Genomic DNA, 18,309 nt, shown 5'->3' on the forward strand with positions numbered 1-18,309 from the left:
GGTACAGAAATAAGCAAGAGAAGTGCAGAAAGACGGATGAGGGGCCCCAGGGACCACCAGCTCCCTGGGGCCTTAAAAGTATAGGGAGGGGGCTGTGCTGCCCCCCTCCTGGAGCCCATGATGGGCCAGAGGACGGCCAGCCCCCAGGGCCGGCTCCTGCAATGTCCCATGGTGTCCACCCCGGGACATTGCTGCTTGCTATGGCAGGGCAGGAGGCTCCCACCCTGTCATAGCAAACTCCTGCTTTGCTTTTTGGTATCACAAGCAGGAAACCGGCTCTTGCTTCCAAAAAGCAAAGCAGGTTTGCTTTTAAGCAAGAGGAGCTGCATTTCAGCAGCTCCCCTTGCCCAAAATCAATGCTAGCTCCCGCAAGAGGAGGGGAGCCAGCAGGAACCGTGGGGGCATTGGGGCTCCCCCCATGGTCCCCAACGTATGGCCAGGACCCTGGGGATGGGGTCCCCAGGACCTGAAGTAGCACGGGAGTAGGGCCATTCGGCCCCCTCCCATTTGATTAAAAAAAAAAAATTTAACAGCAGGACGGCCCAGGGGATGAGGTCCCCGGGGCCAATAGTGGCCTAGGGAAGGGGGGACATGCGCCCTCCCTTCTGAATGAATACATTTAAAAAAGGAGGCCATGCCCTAGGGGATGGGGTTCCCAGGCCGAAATTGGCCTTGGGAGGGTGGCCGCGCGGCCCCTTTCCTGTTTAAAAAAAAAAGTGGGGCCTCGCCGAGGCCCGCACCCTCCCTGCACCACTCTGCAAAAACGCCCCCTGGTGCATTCTAAGTTGGGGTATTGAGTCCCCTTGAATACTGAGGGTCCCTGTGATCCAACTAGCTCACCAGGTACCTCCAGTAAGTGCCACACAGCTGGATTGCAGAGAGGTGGTCCAAGACCACACCCCTTTTTACACCACTCTGCAAACATGCCTCTTTGCGCACTGCTGGTGGGGCGATGAGGTCCTCTTGTTTCCTGAGGACCTCAGAACACAAGTGGACTTCATCCCCCAAACAGCAGTGCACCAGGAGCTGCATTTGCAGAGTGGTGTGAAAAGGGAGCGTGGCCTCGGACCACTCTTAGCAATTCAGGTGTGTTTTGCTTACTCAAGGTACCTGGTGGGCTAGTTAGCCTTCAGAGACTCTGAGGAATGAAGGGGCCTAACACCCCAATTTAGAACCCGGCAGGAGGTGCGTTTGCAAAGTGGTGGAGCAAGGGCCTACGTCCACCTCTCTGCAACCCCACTATGTGTGGTTTACTGATGGTAAGAGGTAGGGTAGTTGGCCCTTAAAGGACCCCCAGCAGCAAAGGGGACTTCAGTCCCCATCCAAGAGCATGCAGAGTGGTTGGCAAAGGGGGAATGGCGTGCTATGAGAACGTAGCAATCCTGGTGTGTGGGACTTACTGGACGTAATGGGGGTAGTTGGCCCCAAGGTTGTGCTTGGGGGCCAACTACCCCTCCTGTTACCTCCAATAAGTCACACACAGTGGAAGTGCTAAGATGTCTTTGGAGGCCACACACCCCATTCTCCACCACTCTGCAAATGAGTCACTTAACAGACCATGGGGTGGGGGATGAAGTCCACTTTACTCCTGAGGGACATTGGGGACCAAGAAGCCCTCCTGGTACCTCCTGTAAGTCCTATGCAGCGGAATTCCTGAGAGCTGGTCGGATGCCCAGCACCCTTTCTCCACCACTCTGCAAACGTGTCTACTAGTTAAAGAAGTGTTCCCAATGCAATAGGTTTTGCATTTGCGAGAGTTAGAGCTTTTGTCCCTTTTGCCTTTCTGTACTCCGGTTCCCTCTTTCTGCACCTTTCCTGCCTGTTTCTGTACTTCTCTTGCCTCTTTCTGCACCTCTGTTGCTTCTTTCAGCAATCAATTCTCTTGCCTCTTTCTGCACTTTTCTTGCTTGTTTCTGCACCTCTCTTGCGTGTTTCTGCACCTCAAGTGCCTCTTTCTGCACTTCTATTGCCTTATTTCTACACTTATCTTGCCTCTTTCTATACCTCTCTTGCCTCTTTCAGCACCCAACATATCACTTTCTGCTCCTCTCTTGCCTCTTTCTAAACCTCACTGGCTTTTTTCTGTACCTCTCTTGCCTCTTTCTGTACCTCTCTTGCCTCTGTCTGCACCTCACTTGCTTCTTTCTGCATCTCTCTTGCCTCTTTCTACACCTCTATTGCCTCTTTCTGCAACTCTCTTATCTTCTTTCTGCACTCCTCTTGCCTCTTTCTGCACCCTCCTTGACTCTTTCAGCACCTCTGTTTCTTCTTTCTGCACTTCTCTTCCTTCTTTCTGCACCCCTCTTGCCTCTTTCTCTACCCCTCTTGCCTCTTTCTGCACCTCTGTTGGTTCTTTCTGCACCTCTTTTAAAAATGTATGTATCACTCTTTCCTCTTTCTGCACCCCTGTTTCTTCTTTCTGCACCTTTCTTGCCTGTTTCTGCACCTCTCTTGCCTCTTTCAGCACCTTTGTTGCTACTTTCTGCACTTCTCCTGCACCCCTCTTGCCTCTTTCTGTACCACTCTTGACTCTTTGTGCACCTCTCCTTCCTCTTTCTGCCCCTCTCTTGCCTTTTACTGCAGTTCTCATACCTCTTTCTGTACCCTTCTTGCCTCTTTCTGCACCTCTGTTGGTTCTTTCTGTACCTATCTTGCCTTTTTCTGCAGCACTCTTGCCTTTTTCTGCAGTACTCTTGCCTCTTTCTGCACCTCCTTTGCTTGTTTCTGCATATTTATTGCCTCTTTCTGCACTTTTCCTGCCTGTTTCTGCACCTCTCTTGCCTCGTTCTGTACCTCTGTTGCTTCTTTCAGCAATTCTCTTGTCTCTTTCTGCACTTCTCTTGCTTGTTTCTGTACCTCTGTTGCTTCTTTCTGTACTTCTCTTGCTTCTTTCTACACCCCTCTTGCCTCTTTCTGTACCAACTTTGCCTCTTTGTGCACCTCTCCGACTCTTTCTGCACCTCTCTTGCCTTTTTCTGCAGTACTCTTGCCTCTTTCTGCAACTCCTTTGCTTCTTTCTGCACTTTTCTTGCCTCTTTCTGTACCCCGCTTGCCTCTTTCGGCACCTCTGTTGGTTTTTTCTGCACTGCTCTTGCTTCTTTTTGCACCTCTGTTGCAACTTTCTGCATCCCTTTTGCCTCTTTCTTTGCCCCTCTTCCCTCTTTCTGCACCTCTCTTGCCTTTGTCAGCACACCTGTTCCCTCTTTCTGTATCCCTTTTGCCTGTTCTGCAACTCTCTTGCCTCTTTCTGCAGTTCTCTTGCCTCCTTCTGCACCTCACTTCCCTCTTTCTGTACCTCTGCTTCTTTCTGCACCCTTCTTCCTTTTTCTGCACATCTCTTGCCACGTTCTGCACATCTCTTGCCTCAATCTGCACCTCTCTTGCTTCTTTCTGCACTTCTCTTGCCTCTTTCTGCACCTCTCTTACTTCCTTTTACACCCTTCATTCCTTTTGTACATCCCTCTTGCCTCTTTCTGCAGTTCTTTTGCCATTTTCTCCACCTCTCTTGCCTCTTTCTGCACCTCACTTGTCCCTTTCTGCACTTCTCTTACTTCTTTCTGCATCCCTCCTGCCTCTTTCTGCACCTCTCTTGCCTCTTTGTGCAACTCTCCTACCTTTTTCTACCCCATCTTGCCTCTTTTTGTACGTCTGTTGGTTCTTTCTGCACTATTCTTGCTTCTTTCTGCACCTCAATTGCCTCTTTCTGTACTTCTCTTGCTTCTTTTCTACCCCTCTGTTGCTTCTTTCAGCAATTCTCTTGCCTCTGTCAGTACTTTCCTTCTTCTTTCTGCACCCCTCCTGCCTCTTTTTTCACCTCTCTTGCCTATTTGTGCTCCTCTCCTACCTCTTTCTGCACCCCCTTGCTTCTTTTTGCACCTCTGTTGGTTCTTTCTATACTGCTCTTGCTTCTTTCTGCACCCCCGTGCCTCTTTTGGAACCTCTCTTGTTTCTTTCTATACCTCTGTTGCTTCTTAAAGCAATTCCCTTACCTCTTTCTACACTTCTCTTCCTTCTTTCTGCACCCCTCCTGGCTCTTTCTGTAACTCCCTTCCCTCTTTGTACACCTCTCCTACCTCTTTCTTTACCCCTCTTGCCTCTTTTTGGACCTCTGTTGGTTCTTTCTGCACTTCTCTTGCTTCTTTCTATACCTCTGTTGCTTCTTTCAGCACATCTCTTGACTCTTCCTACACTTCTCTTGCTTCTTTCTATACCTCTGTTGCTTCTTTGAGCAATTCGCTTGCCTCTTTCTGCACTTTTCTTGCTTGTTTCTGCACCTCTCTTGTGTCTTTCTGTATTTCTCTTGCCTCTTTCTGCACCTCTGACTGCACCTCTGACTTAGAGATAGTTTTAACCCCCCTGCCCTATAATGTACTAGGGCCTTACAGGGGAGGTATGGCAATCACAGTTGTACCCCAACCCATAGTGTTTTCACTGTATTCTTAGTGTCTTTCAGCATAGCACTGGCTCCGGGCCTGGTTAGTCAGAGTCAGTTACCACCAGTACCAGTCAGCAAAACGTTGGGTGCACAGGATGACTTTGCAACAAGGCCTCTTATGGCACCTCTGTTGGTTCTTTCTGTATATCTCTTGCTTCTTTATGCACGTTTCTTTGTCTTTCTGGACTTCTGTTGCCTTTTGCTTCATTTCTCTTCCTCTTTCTGCACATGTCCTACCTCTGTAGGCATAGTTAGAAATTAACATTTAAAAAACCTTTGATATTCACTGAAAAAGCCATAGGTTTCAGTGACGTTGTACTTAATAATTAGCATTTAAAAAAACCATAGAAATTCACAGAAAAAAGCAGGTTTCAGGGACGTTATATTTAGAAATTAACATTTAAAAAAAACCTTTGGAATTCACTGAAAAAAACACAGGTTTCAGGGACGTTATAGTTAGTTGGAATTTCAGTCGTACAAAACCAGTGAAATTCGGCCGTTATAGTTAGTTGAGCTATCTATAACTCACGCACCTGCAATGCACTGCTGATGATGTCACATATTATATCATTCATGACCTGGTCAGTGACATCACTGATGGCATCACTGATGACATCTCAAATGACATCACTGATGGCTTGGCGAATGCAAAGCAGGTATGATTTCTCTGCAATTCCATATTGAAAAACTATCTGAAATGCTTTGTGTAGGTGAATGCATTGTTGATGTATTGGAGCGCATCTGTAATGATTGTCCAGTAGGTTCTTTCTTGTCCTTACCTGGTGAGAGCAGATTCCAAGGTTCTCCCTTCAAACTGCTATGAGTAATCAAATGTAGAAATCACTTAGAGGCTTTGCTATTTGGACCTGCCCACCTTAGTAGTGCGCAAGGGTCTTCCCCCCCTTTTGCCAGGATGATGGACAGCCCCTTCTGCATGTTTCCCACCGATTTGGGTGAGGGGATGTTGATGCCGAGTAATAAGAGAACATCTCCAACAAAGAATGAAGCACGTCCTACATATAGTTAAAAAGAAAGACCCTTGTTTGGTGGAGATTTACCTATTTTTTCTTCTATATAGGAGGATTTATGTTATCACATATTTCCAGATAAAAACGCACCACGCACAATCACATTGCCAAAATGCACACATGGTCACTGGTGACATTTTCTCATGCTCCATTATGCAGCTGTAGTGTAGAATACATCATGGACATGTTCCCAAGGAAATGCTTGCACTTAGTAACTAACCAGTAGAAAGTACTCCAGTTGGTTACATATCTAGTGCGAAACTGTGGACTCTTGTTGGATGAATGGGCAGGTGCTTTTCCTTTGTGGCCCAGTCACTCACACAGCTACTGACACACCCACACAGATAATTAGACACTCACACACCCACTGACAGACCCACTCAGACACTGACACTCTCATTCATTCACTCACAGACCTACTCAGACTCTCACACGCACTCATAGACCCACTCAGACACTCATGCACCCACTCACAGACACACTCAGACACTCTCATTACCACTCTCGAACCTACTGAAGCACTCATGAAACCCACTCACAGAACCACTGAGAGACTCCCAGTCCCACTTAGACACTCATGACTCACTCACAGACTGACTCAGAAACTCATGGAGTCACTCACAAACCCACTCAGACACTCTGACACCCACTCACAGACGCACTCAGACACTCATACACCCAGTCAGGTATTCATGCACCTACTCACACACTCACTTTCAAAGGTTACAGTTAGGAAATAACATTAAAAAAAACTTAGAAATTCACTTGATAAACCAAAGGTTACAGGGACATTATAGTCAGGAAATAACATTAACAAAAACTTAGAAATTCACTTGATAAACCAAAGGTTACAGGGACATTATAGTCAGGAAATAACATTTAAAAAAATATAGAAATTCACTTGAAAAAACAAAGATCACAGGAACATTATAGTTAGGAAATAGAATTTACAAAAACCTTAGAAATTCACTTAAAAATCAATGGTTACAGGGGCATTATAGTTATGCTCAGATTTCACTCATACAAAACCATTGAAATTCAGCAGTTATAGTTAGCTAAGCTAAATATAATTTAAATCTGTGCCACCTCCCCCAGGCACAAATAAAAAAAAGAAAATGCGGGGAGGCCCTACAGCCTCCCCCACAGCCCCGGGGACCACCACCTCCCCAGGCCACAGATTTAAATGAATAATAATGAGGCGGAAGCCCTAGGGCATCCCAAGTTGCCCAGGGACTGCCACCCCCTGGGGCTAAATATTGTAAAGTAATGCAGGGGTCGTACTTCTCTTCACATGTCCCGGAGACCGCCACCCCGGGGTAAAATCTAAACATTGAAGGGAGTTGGTTGTGGACCCGCAGAGGTTCATAATCAATGGTAATGGGAATCCCCTGGCCCAGTGGGACCGCCACCTCTCTGGGCCAGCTCTGCTATGACCCGGGATGAGCAGCCCGGGACTTGTTTGTGGTGGCTTGACAGGAGTTTTTCCGCTCTCGCCAAGTTACAGCAAGCACTGCTCCGCTTTCAACAAGTGAGAGCAGAAGATGTTCTTGCTTATTGAAAGTAGAGCAGAATTGGTTTCACAGACAGTGAGCTGCCTTTCCAGCACATCTTTTTGGTCACCTCAAGTAAGTCCGACACAGTGGGATTACTAAGAGGTCTTCGAAGACCATGCCTCCTTTCCCCACCACTCTGCAAACATGGCTCCTGGCGCAATACTGGTTGTGGGATGAAATCAACTTTAGTCCTGAGGGACCTTGGGTCCCAAGAAGCCCTCAAGGTACCTCCTGTAAGTCCTACATCGCGGGATTCATGAGGACTGGTTGGAGGCACGCTCCCTTTCTCCACCACTCTGCAACATGACTACTACTTTTAAAAAAACATAACAATTCACTGAAATAAACAAAGGTTACTGGGACATTTATAGTAAGGAATTAGCATTCAAAAACCTTAGAAATTTACTGGAAAAAAATCAATGGTTACAGGGACTTATAGTTAGGAAATGGAGTTAAAAAAAAGTAGTAATTCACTGAAGAAACCAAAGGTTACAGGGACGTCATAGTACGGCTCAGGTTTCACTCGTACACAACCAGTGAAATTCAGCAGTTATAGTTATGGCGCTAACTATACCTTGTGCCCCTGCAATGCACTGCCTATGACCACACATATAACATTACTGATGACATGGTCCGTGACATTACTGATGACATCTCAACTGACATCACTGATGACATAATTCACAGAAACTCTGACGCATCCACACTCTCCCCATATAACCTTTGATACACCCAACCCCAATTTCCACATTGCCATTCTGAAAACCCATTCACACACCCATACCAGTATTTATACAGCCACACACTGATTCATAGATCAACACACATACATCCACACACTCACCTATAAAGCCACTCATACACTCACTAATACAGCAACTGACATATCCACTCATACGCCCATATAACAATACGCCCTGACTTATTCACTGAGTCAGTCACCTATAGTACTATTCACACACCTACTCACTAACCCATACTGTCAATCGCACAGCCACTTACTTACCCAAACAGTTACACACACACTTACTCACTTACTCATACAGATACTAACACATATTCACGTATCTATACAATCACTGGCACAAGCACACACTCAACCATACAGCCACTCTCACATTCACTCACTCACCCATACAGTTACGCACATACCTCATCACTCATTATGCTGCCTTTCACATACCCAGTTACCCATATACCATGTGCACATGCACTCCTGTTGGTGTACACACTCCCCTTACACAGCTATCTTAAATTTCAGCATGGAGCTCGGAAACAGTGGAACTGCATCTCAGTCACAGCAGCTTTGCATGATGACTTTGGTAGGAAGTAAACCTCTCACTGACTTCAGCATAGATGCTGTTTAATAAAAAAAGCAAGCTTATCACTCTGTGCCAGGGGTGCAAATTAGCGTCTTTAATTAGTCTGGGAGAAACTCTCTCATAGGAGCAAAAGTAAACTAAAATAAAATAAAACAAGGCATCGTGTTCTAAGTTGTGCAACTCTGGAACTAAATGCATAGACTACAAGGCGACATTGTCGATCAGAAACACATGCATACATAGCACATTCTTGCAGTATGGAAAACATGTGCAAACCACCATTGGAAAAGGAAGCTAAGACAACAAGCATTTGCAATGCAATAGGTCTCGCATTTGCGAGAGTTTAAGCTATTGGCATTGTAAATGACAATGCCTTTTATTTATCTGTTTTGATAATTAACACATAAATGAAAAGGCACTGTCATTTACAATGCCAATAGCTCAAACTCTTGTAAATGCGGGACTTATTCAAAGAAGTGGGCGTCATTGACCCGGACTGCTTGGAAAGTGAAAGTGCGCATGGCGTGCTGAATGTTGCAGTAAAGCATGTGGTGCCTGCAGTAAGAGAAACTCATTAAAGAAAATAGTGCTTACAGACTAAATAAGACCTACTGTGTAACAACAGAAGTAAGAGGTTGAATCCTCATGGGAGGTTACAAATGAAGACAAGGCGGTACTAAGGTGGGACTGACAAGCCTATTCACGAATCAGAAACCAGCGTTTACAAAAGACAATGACACAAGCCAATGACAGATATGGGCTGAGAGTGAGCGGGGCTTCAACTCCATACACGGATACAGCAAGCCTTGCAGAGCAGCTCATGCGCTGCCCAGGCCGACTTAAAAACTGTGGAATGCCCCCACATCTGTTACCATAGCATGATAACTGCACCCCATAGAATGGGCCACAGTCCCTACAGTTAAAGCCACATTTTAGTTTGCGTTTGGATGCAACAAGTGCATCACTCACCAGGTATGGATATAGCCTCTTCTTGTGCTCTGGCATACTGTCCACAACGTTTTGCTAGTCCTCATAAAGCATGGATATAAAGGTCCTAAAGACAGGAAGCAGTAGCAGTGTGTAACAGCCAAGTTGCCAGAGGGACAACTGTGTGAGCCAAAGTGTCAAGTTTCTTGGACTGTCTATAGAGGCTGTAGGAAAGGAATTTGTATTCTGCTTCAAAGACATCAAAACGCCCAGAATTTCAGGTGATGGATGGGAGGACTAAACCTATTTGCCACCAGGAGGTAAAGCTATAGTACCTGGCTATCAGCCTTTGGGCTGCTGGGCCTAAAAAGATTTCTCCTGTGCTACAATTATAGTGTCTTGGCATACCTTATTAAAAGAAAATAGGACTTCACAGAAACTGTAGAAGAGGCGGGCAGATCAACTTATGAATCATATTCATAATCCACCATGCGTCCATAGCCCTTCTTCTCCATTGCCCAGGTATCTGTATCTAAACCAATAATTTCCTCTAAATATCCTTGGCATAGGGGAGAGGTACACAGTGATTCATCACTGAAGTAAGCCTCGATTTCTTCCCTTGCCATATGGATGATAACTTTTTCACATCCATACATCAGCCAGCTCTGGGCTAGCTTTGTGGGCAGCGTCACAACCTACTTTTGGGTTGACACAGAGGGATCGCCTGAATTAATAGGGGCATAAGAACAAGACAGTACTTAGGTCAGTTATGACTACACTTCAAGCACTTTGGCTGAACTTGCAGAGAGAGCAGCCAGAGTGACACAGTGAAACCTTTTATCGAAAAAAAGACAAAAAACACAGGATCACATCTAGCCTTCTTTCTGTATTACGCAGTTATTGGCAGCTTTTTTTTAATTTATTTTTTAAAACCTTTATTTAAGCAATCAGAGCAATACACGCGCGGGCCTACAACCACAGGGGCCGGCCGCAAAAGCAGGAGATCAAAACATAGCAGTTTAGGTGTGCACGATACAAGGAAGAGGCACTACATAATCAGAAGACGTGATCGCAACACAAGAAAGCGCTAGGATAAAAGAGGTTACATTTTTATAATAGTGAGAGGGGGCAGCGGCTATATCAACAAAGGCGTCACACAACTCAGTCAGACCAAAGAGACGGGAGAGGTATGCCCCTCCGTACAAGCAGAAAGCAATCAGAAGTGATGGGGCCAAATACACCCAATGCCCGCCGAAGGCAGGCCAGGAGTAGGGGTCAAACAATAACATGCAAGTTAACGAGACGTCGTGTAATGAGCCCACCCACATTAGACCATAAAGAAAAGCATGTGCGGACGCCGGATAGATAAAGGACGGAAAAAGAAAGAAGAGACACAGCCAACCCCCTAGAGAAAAAGGAAAAAAAAGGGACCATAGAACAAAACAAATTAAAATAACAAACCCCCCCCATCACCCACCACCCTACATCACCGTAATGGCTATGGCCTACCCCACTAACAGCGTGCCTGTCGCCCCAGAGTCACCCGAGAAAAGGAATAAAGAAAGGAAGGAAACGAAAAAGAAAAAGAATAAGAATGAGGAGAGGAGCTAACACCCGGACCCCTCCATCCCCGCAACCAAAAGCGTAAAGACCGAGGCCAGAGAAAACACAAAGAGCCATTGCACAGGATGAAAACAGCAGCCGTCTTACAAAATGGGTCCCAAAGTCGCCATCCACTAGGAAGAAGTCCCGCCAGGATCCAAGCGAGATCACCCCTGGCCACTCCTGTGAATAGTACAACTGCTAAACGGCCTTGTAGTCAAGAGACAGTCCGACAGAAAAAGTCCACACCAGCCAGGCAAGTCAGGTGGCACCTTCGCACAACATTGTCCCGGCCACCAAGAAGCAGCCAACGATACATGGCGGCCATCTGAGTGCAACCATACGCCGAACATCAAGGAGGCCAGGTCCAAAAGCAGGTCTGCCAAGCCTGGAGAGGAAGGCACAGGATATGGGAAGCAGTGCAGCACCGGCGCCTGGTCCATTTGCACCCTCGAAATCGCAGAATCATCCGGGGACCCCGGCACAACAACCGGAGGAGATGCGATGGTAGCAACTCGGAGGGAAGCCACCATACCACAAAATGGCGGACCGACAACGGCAGCAATCCGCACCTCCAAGCCTCGGGAGTTCAGAAGCAGAGCAGTCCGCAGGTGGACCAGTGCAGCCAGTACATGACTACGTGTAAACACCGACTCATGCAGCCGAGGGCCGGAAGTTGCAAATGCAGCAACGTCTCCGTCTCCAGGAGGGATGCAATTCAGGTGGTCGTCCGCCATCTTAACAACATCGTTCTCTGCCACCATCCCCTCCATCTCCGAGGCACGTCCGACCGCCCGAGACAGCGGGTCCCACAGTCGATCAGCGGCGGTCGGCACCCGGCACGGAAAGGAGAGTCACCAGAAGGCCGGACGTGCTCCCCGCAGCTCTCCGGGAGCCAAGCGCCGGCTCCCAGACGGGACCATCAACATGAGGGGGCGTCACACCCAAGGGGAACCGGACAACACGGCCCCTCTCCGGCTCACCAGCGCCTGGGTATACGGGACGACCCACTATTGGGAGCGGGTCCGTTCCATCTCTCCCGGCTCGCGGCTCCCAGGCTCACATCGACCAGCTTCTCTTCCGAAACAGGGCTGCCAACACTCCGAACACCGCCGGGCGGGCACTGCACTCGAGGCCCCGGCGCCGGGGCCGGGAAGGCCAGCAAGCAGACCGGGGCAGATCTCAGGAGTCCCGGCACGACGGAGCCCAAAAATCAGACGGTAAGTGAGCGTTTTTCTCCCACAACAGAAATCACGAAGCCTCGGTCAGGATTATTGACAGGATAGGCAAGCGGGGAGGAAGGACCTCAGAGCGATACGTTCATGCGACTGTTCCGATCGCCATCTTGGCTCCTCCCCCCATTGGCAGCTTTTTAAAAAGGAAAACTTTGATTTGCACATATATGTATGGCCTATATCATGCAAACCCACCCCAAAATGGGTTTCAGAGCTCTGTACAATCATAGTGGAAGCAGCAGGGATGGAATATAAATAAGATCCACACATGAGCCAAATTTCCAATAAAAGGCAGCGGCTTCAAAGCGCTATACAGCTGCTTTATAGAATCACATTTAGAAGCACATTAACCTAGAGTGCAGGCAAGTTAGAAGGCGCTGAGCACTCGGGCTAGCAGTGAGCAGGTACGACCAGCAGCTGGAAAGGTACAGGATGAGCTAAGTAGAAACAAGCATACAATCTGCTGTCGAACATGTCATATAGGACGATTTCAAAATGTGTGCTATTTCATGAAGGTCCACATCAGTAACAACCATGAGTAAGTTTGCACGCTCTGGTCTCAACCGAGAGACACATTACACACAAATAGCTGGGTGCCGGGCTTGCTCCAGTTTCTCATAAAACACCATAATCAGAAACACCTGATTTCACCCAAGTTGTTTGGACCATGTTCAAGTGACACACAGCTTTGGAGCTGGCATCCAAGGATGGGTAAGCCTCATCAGTGCAGAAAAATTAAATGGACGTACAGGTCCATCTCCTGATGTCATAATTAAATCTCTGAGGCATTGTAACAAAAAGAAACCTTTAATTGGCACCGGAAACAGACAAAACCAGGGGTCACTTCACATAAGTCAATTTAAAGACCAAAATGCGCGGAGGAAAGGAGAAACTCTGGGGCAAGGACTGCGTGCCCCATCATACCGCGAACCTGAAGGCGGGTTGATTGATTGTAACACGGGGTAGATTATGGGCAGCTGTACAAAGTGTTCAAGGTGTCCTGTAGTGCGGGACGTGCGTGGGCCGGGCCTGGGCATTCTGTACGCACATTTTTTAGAGTTCTTTTATAACCGATAATGAAGGAAAATCATTTTTGGTGAAAAGAAATGTTACCTAAAATCAGACAATTTACGAGGGGAAGCAGTGATTTATCCACTTTGTACCAAATAGCCAGCAAAGTGTAATCCTTTTGTGTTCCCTTAGGCTAAGGCTTTGTTTGTTTCATGTGTACATTTCCCGATGCTTATGATGTCACATGAGAGGGAATACCGTATCTCTCCTGCAAGTTCATGCACTTTAAAGTCACCACATACCTAAGGCACATGCTATATTCAGTAGATATAAACAAAAAATCATTGTGAGTTACACTTTACCCCTCCTCATCCATTCGCGTAGGACCATCGGTTGCAAATGCCGCACCCCCTGCTAACTTTCTCCTATTCCAATTTCAAAATCTATCCCTTTTTTCCAGGGCACTAGAAGCGCTCCAGCTGGGAAAGTGCAATTTTGCCTGGAGCGCCGTACATTCTTCCATCGTTTCTGGAAGCATCTCTGACACTGGAGATCTCAGTATCTTAGAAAGAGTTTGAGTCATGCAGACAGCTGACAAGTGATATCTTTATGTTTTGCTGTTAGTCCTTGTAAATTAAGCGAGGTATTGGCATGGAAAGTGCGGCGGGAGCAACTGTACAGCGTGCGCATATGTTTAAGTGGCAGGAGAGAGTGCGTGGCAGAGTGAAAGGAAGGGCAGGGAATAACACCAGGATAGGTGGCAGAATAAAGTGCATGGCACAGGAAGAGGCATGGGTAGACAAAAATAAGTACCAGGACATGCTGACAACGCCTATTTTTCGTCCTAGTCCGACCCTGATGAAGAATCATAGCAGTAGAAAGCACTGTAGTAATGCTTACAGTTGCAGAACATATTCACTGTGGGATAGGCAAGAGCGGTGTCTTTTTCAGTTAACAGACGGCATGAGAATTCCCTTTTAAATAAACATCGAGCCACTGCTGTCTGCAGCGCTCTTGTGGATGAAGTGAATTAGCACAGAACAAACAGACAATACTGCCTTTTCATATAATGGGAATCAACAGGAGAAAACAATCACACAGTGGCATGTGCGCTCCGAATGACAGCGTCTCGGCTGCCGCTTCCGTGAAAAACAGTAATAATGGCAGAAGTAATTAAAGGGAATAGGAGGATGTTTCAGGAAGGCTGCAGCTGGGAGGGTTGGCGCTGATGAGGACAGAAGCCCCTCTTACCTCATTTCTCTTCACTTGTGTTTTTTGACGACTGGCACGCGGCGCTTCTCCTCCCGGTGCACGCCATCATCACCCTCACGCGAAGAGGGTTGTGAATGCTGGTATATTTTCTGAAGTTTAAAACCTGTCTATGTCACGTCATATTAAGTGATGTTATCGGCATTACATAAAACATTTCAACAGGAAAGTGGGAGGTTAAAAAATGCGCTATGGCTCCGGCGGTGAATGCTTGCAAGAGGTAACAAGCTTTGAGCGTGCACTCTCCCGAACTTCCGGTTTCGGGATGTGCACGCTCACGGCTGTCGTGGGGCGGGACTTCCGTCTTTGCGAGAAGCCCGCGCCCATGGAGTGGATTGCCCAGAGGACCGGTGGCAGCAGATGTCAGGAGTGGCGGCTGAGGCCGCTGATACGGTAAGTGGGGGTTGGGGGGCTTGGCACGTGTGTGTGTGCGTCTGCGTGTGTGTGTGTGTGTGTCTGTCTGCGCGTGCGTGAGTGTGTGTGTGTGTGTCTGTGTCTGTGTGTGTGTGTATGGGCCTGCGTAAGCGCGTCCACAGAGCCTGGTCTGCTCGTGCACCTGTCTATCTCCCTTGAGGAGCAACTCAGCGACAATAGGTCGAGGGAGCTCGACCTAAAAACTAAAAAGGGAACTAAATGTGAGCTACACAAAAAGTTGAGCCTCATTGACGCAACCTCCTGCTCTTTTCCAAACCTTTATTGCAAAGATAACCTGGCTCAGTGATGCCACAAGGAAGGCTTTCCTGCAACCACAGTAAGAAAGTGGGTTATAGCAAAACAAGATACCATCGCAAGCAGCTAGAGGGCATATTCAACTGAGTAATTCTCCTGTCCAAAATCAAACTAACATTTTAAAAACTTAATGGAGTGCATACGTGAAGGTAAAGATTGATATGACAACCATTACAAAAGTCATCAGTTATGGATGTGCAGAAAACATGAACACAGCCAAAACGTTGTGCCGATTTCTTGTTGTGCATGCAGTGGAGACTCAGACAACAAGGCTGCACATTTATGCATGCTGCTAGTGTGCCAGTTGGTTTTGTGTGTGCAAATGCCAGTGAATGTGTTGTCTGTAAGCTACTCTATTGTTTTTATTTGCCAGTTGTCTACAGCACTTGTGACATCTGATACGACTCTTATTAACTTGGGGAGGGTAGGCTTTAGGTAATGGGTGGGGTGTGACCTATTTGAAAAAAACATTTATTTAGAAATTTCTTAGTGTCTCATATATGACTGAAACTGAATTCTCGGAAGAAGTCTGTGTTTCGATAGAAAATTTGTGGCTCCATATGCTGCAGTAGAACCATAGGCTTGCTGATCTGAGTTTTTGTGCAATGATGCACATGGGATGTATGACGTTACAACGCATACTTTTACAACGCCTACCTTTACATCGCAAGTTTTACAACGCATACCATTACAACGCATAGCGCTTTTAGGCGCTGGATAGTGAATAGTTTAATTTACTATTCCAACTCCAGTCCCCGTGGATAGTAGGGAAGGTGTTGGATAGTACATTAAACCTATTCCCTATCCTAGAGCGCCCCCCAGCGCAATGCGTTGTATAAGTTGCGTTGTAAAGGCACTGCGTGGTAAAAGTTGCGTTGTAAAGGATGTTTACCATGCACATGTAATATGTACTAAATGTGATGGAATATATAGTGTGTGACTGTTCATATATGCTGTATCATTTGTGGTTATTTACATGCAAGACACATTCTAATGAGAGTGTTGAACATATTGTCTGCTCAGGCTTAAACTATCTTAAGGTGCGGTCTACTACCTGTACTCTGTACACCAAAATATACCAGCTTTGGATGTTACTACTATGAGACATACACATGTCTTAGCTGTTGCTTTACAAGTGAATTGTTCAAGAATAGAAAATGTGTGACATTGATTTGATGATATAGGTTGTTCCTATCTCATACCTGTACTTCTGATTTATATTTCCCAGCACTATCTTACAGCACTAGGAAGCAATTTGTCCATCCCATTGATCCTATCCAAAGAGCTTTGCCTGATGCATGACCCTGTGACTCAAAGCCACCTCATCAGTACCACCTTCTTTGTCTCAGGCATCTGTACCATAATACAAGTCATTTTTGGAGTCAGGTGAGTGACAGAGGTGACATCTCTAATGATAATGCTTGACAGAGGTCTTTCTTATGGTAATTGGAGTCCACTTCTTTGTTCTTGGTACAGGAGGGAGTGCAGGTCCAGTCCTTCTTGCAGACACCAGATTCAGTCATCTTCTGATCTTCCTCAGGTCTAGGAGTCTTCTGTAGTGGGTGCCTGGAGATGCCACATTTATGCCTGGCATGAGCTAGTGGGTAGGAGTGAGCCCTGGGGATGCCCTAACTAATGGGTTAAAGGTTCCTTGGGCTAAATGTATCCACTTTGAAATCTCCAAGATTGTCAAAGTATTTTGCCACACTAAACTTGGGTTTTTAGGATGGGGTTAAGTGGGGAGTGTACTATAGTAATCCTAGAATCCTCCCACATCTCACACTAAAGCCAATTTTGAGGCAGGTCCTTTACCCACAACAACCTCTGAGACAGATGTCTAGAAGAACAAAGGCTGAGTTTTCAGAATCCAGAATGTAGATGCACATGCATTTTTCGTAATCCTGTTTCTCTCATTTGAAGTGTGCCCCAACTATTTTATGTAAACACAGAAGACCCATAAAACAGACTTTGACACTTTAATGTAAAAAAAGACACCCACTGTGATAGGGCGTATCTGGCTGGGGGACAAGAAAAGGATCCTGGCCAAGTGTAACACACCCTCCAGATGACCTGTCAAGAAAGATGTGGCATTCAAGCAGGACATGGCACTTTAATGTAAATAAGGATTTTCCCATCCCCACTCTGCAAATTCTGTCAGGTTCAAATGGGTACTCTCTGCCCATTCACACAAGTCTATTGATTTTTCCTGTGAGCAAATTTACACCTCATTCATGCCTACTTAAAGAACGAATTACTGGCTGGCAGTAGTGAAAGAACAAATGCATATTTAGCTTCTGGGAAATTCAGGTAAGGCAAAGGTAATTTTTTAATGGTCCCCTTTCCAAAATAGTTAGAAAGAATCTAAATTCACCAATAAATTGGATTTTAAATAGCTATTAAAATTGTTGTTTTTCTAGCTGCTCCCATTCCTAAAATACAGTATTAGTATTTAATAGTGCATCCTCGTGTTCTTTATGAAACAGTCAGCTTTGCTACAGTGAAAATAAGCTTTGAGGTGCTTTGAGGCAATGCATGGACATGTTTAGCATTACACATGTACATGATCCCCTTTTAAATACCATGGGCAATAGGGCCTACATAGGGGTGACCTATTAATATTTAAATTGAAGGTTTAGGCCTGTCAAATGGGGTTATTTTGAAGTGTTGAATTTGCAGCATAAAACTGCATAGCGAGGCTACAATGATAGGCCTGAAGGCATGCTTTACATTGCTGCTGCGGTGGGTGGATGCAGTGCTCTGGGAGTATTTAATTTGCAGTTCCTAGGTACACTTGGTTCCATGTACCAGGGTCATATTAGGAAATAAACCAACCAGGTGTATATCAGTTTTCCCATGTAGAAATGTAGAAAGGTGGAGCTTAAGCACTTTACCTCTGATTAAAAGGGGTAAAGTACAGAGATCTATAGCCAGCAAAAATAGGGTTAAGCAAAATGGCAAAAACAAATCCTGCAGAAAAGGCATACATCCAACAATAACCTTGAATGTGGCAAAACTATATCACTTTCCTTTGGTCCTTAGGGGCAGGTTTTTAGACCCCGCTCTATTTATCCAGTCTTGATTTTGAGTCATTCTACCGGATTAGTCCTCTAGTTCACCTGCATTAAGGCATATATGACAGAGCCATTAGTTCGTCAAAGTGCTGTCTCTTTTTGGATCAGTCAGATCATTGCCATTTTA

General features: G+C 46.1%; 1 protein-coding gene across 2 annotated transcripts in view; it reads left to right on the plus strand.

Moving 5' to 3' along the window:
- LOC144799842 (solute carrier family 23 member 2-like) overlaps positions 1-18,309 on the plus strand; it is a 533,849-nt gene that overhangs the window by 241,361 nt on the left and 274,179 nt on the right. For both annotated transcript variants that reach the window (XM_078671540.1, XM_078671460.1), the window contains exon 3: positions 16,340-16,497. In XM_078671540.1, the coding sequence (XP_078527666.1) occupies positions 16,340-16,497 (158 nt within the window). The remainder of the gene's footprint in view (positions 1-16,339; positions 16,498-18,309) is intronic.

This window comes from Lissotriton helveticus, chromosome 1_1, assembly GCF_964261635.1.
Source record: "Lissotriton helveticus chromosome 1_1, aLisHel1.1, whole genome shotgun sequence".
NCBI classification, from domain to species: domain Eukaryota; kingdom Metazoa; phylum Chordata; class Amphibia; order Caudata; family Salamandridae; genus Lissotriton; species Lissotriton helveticus.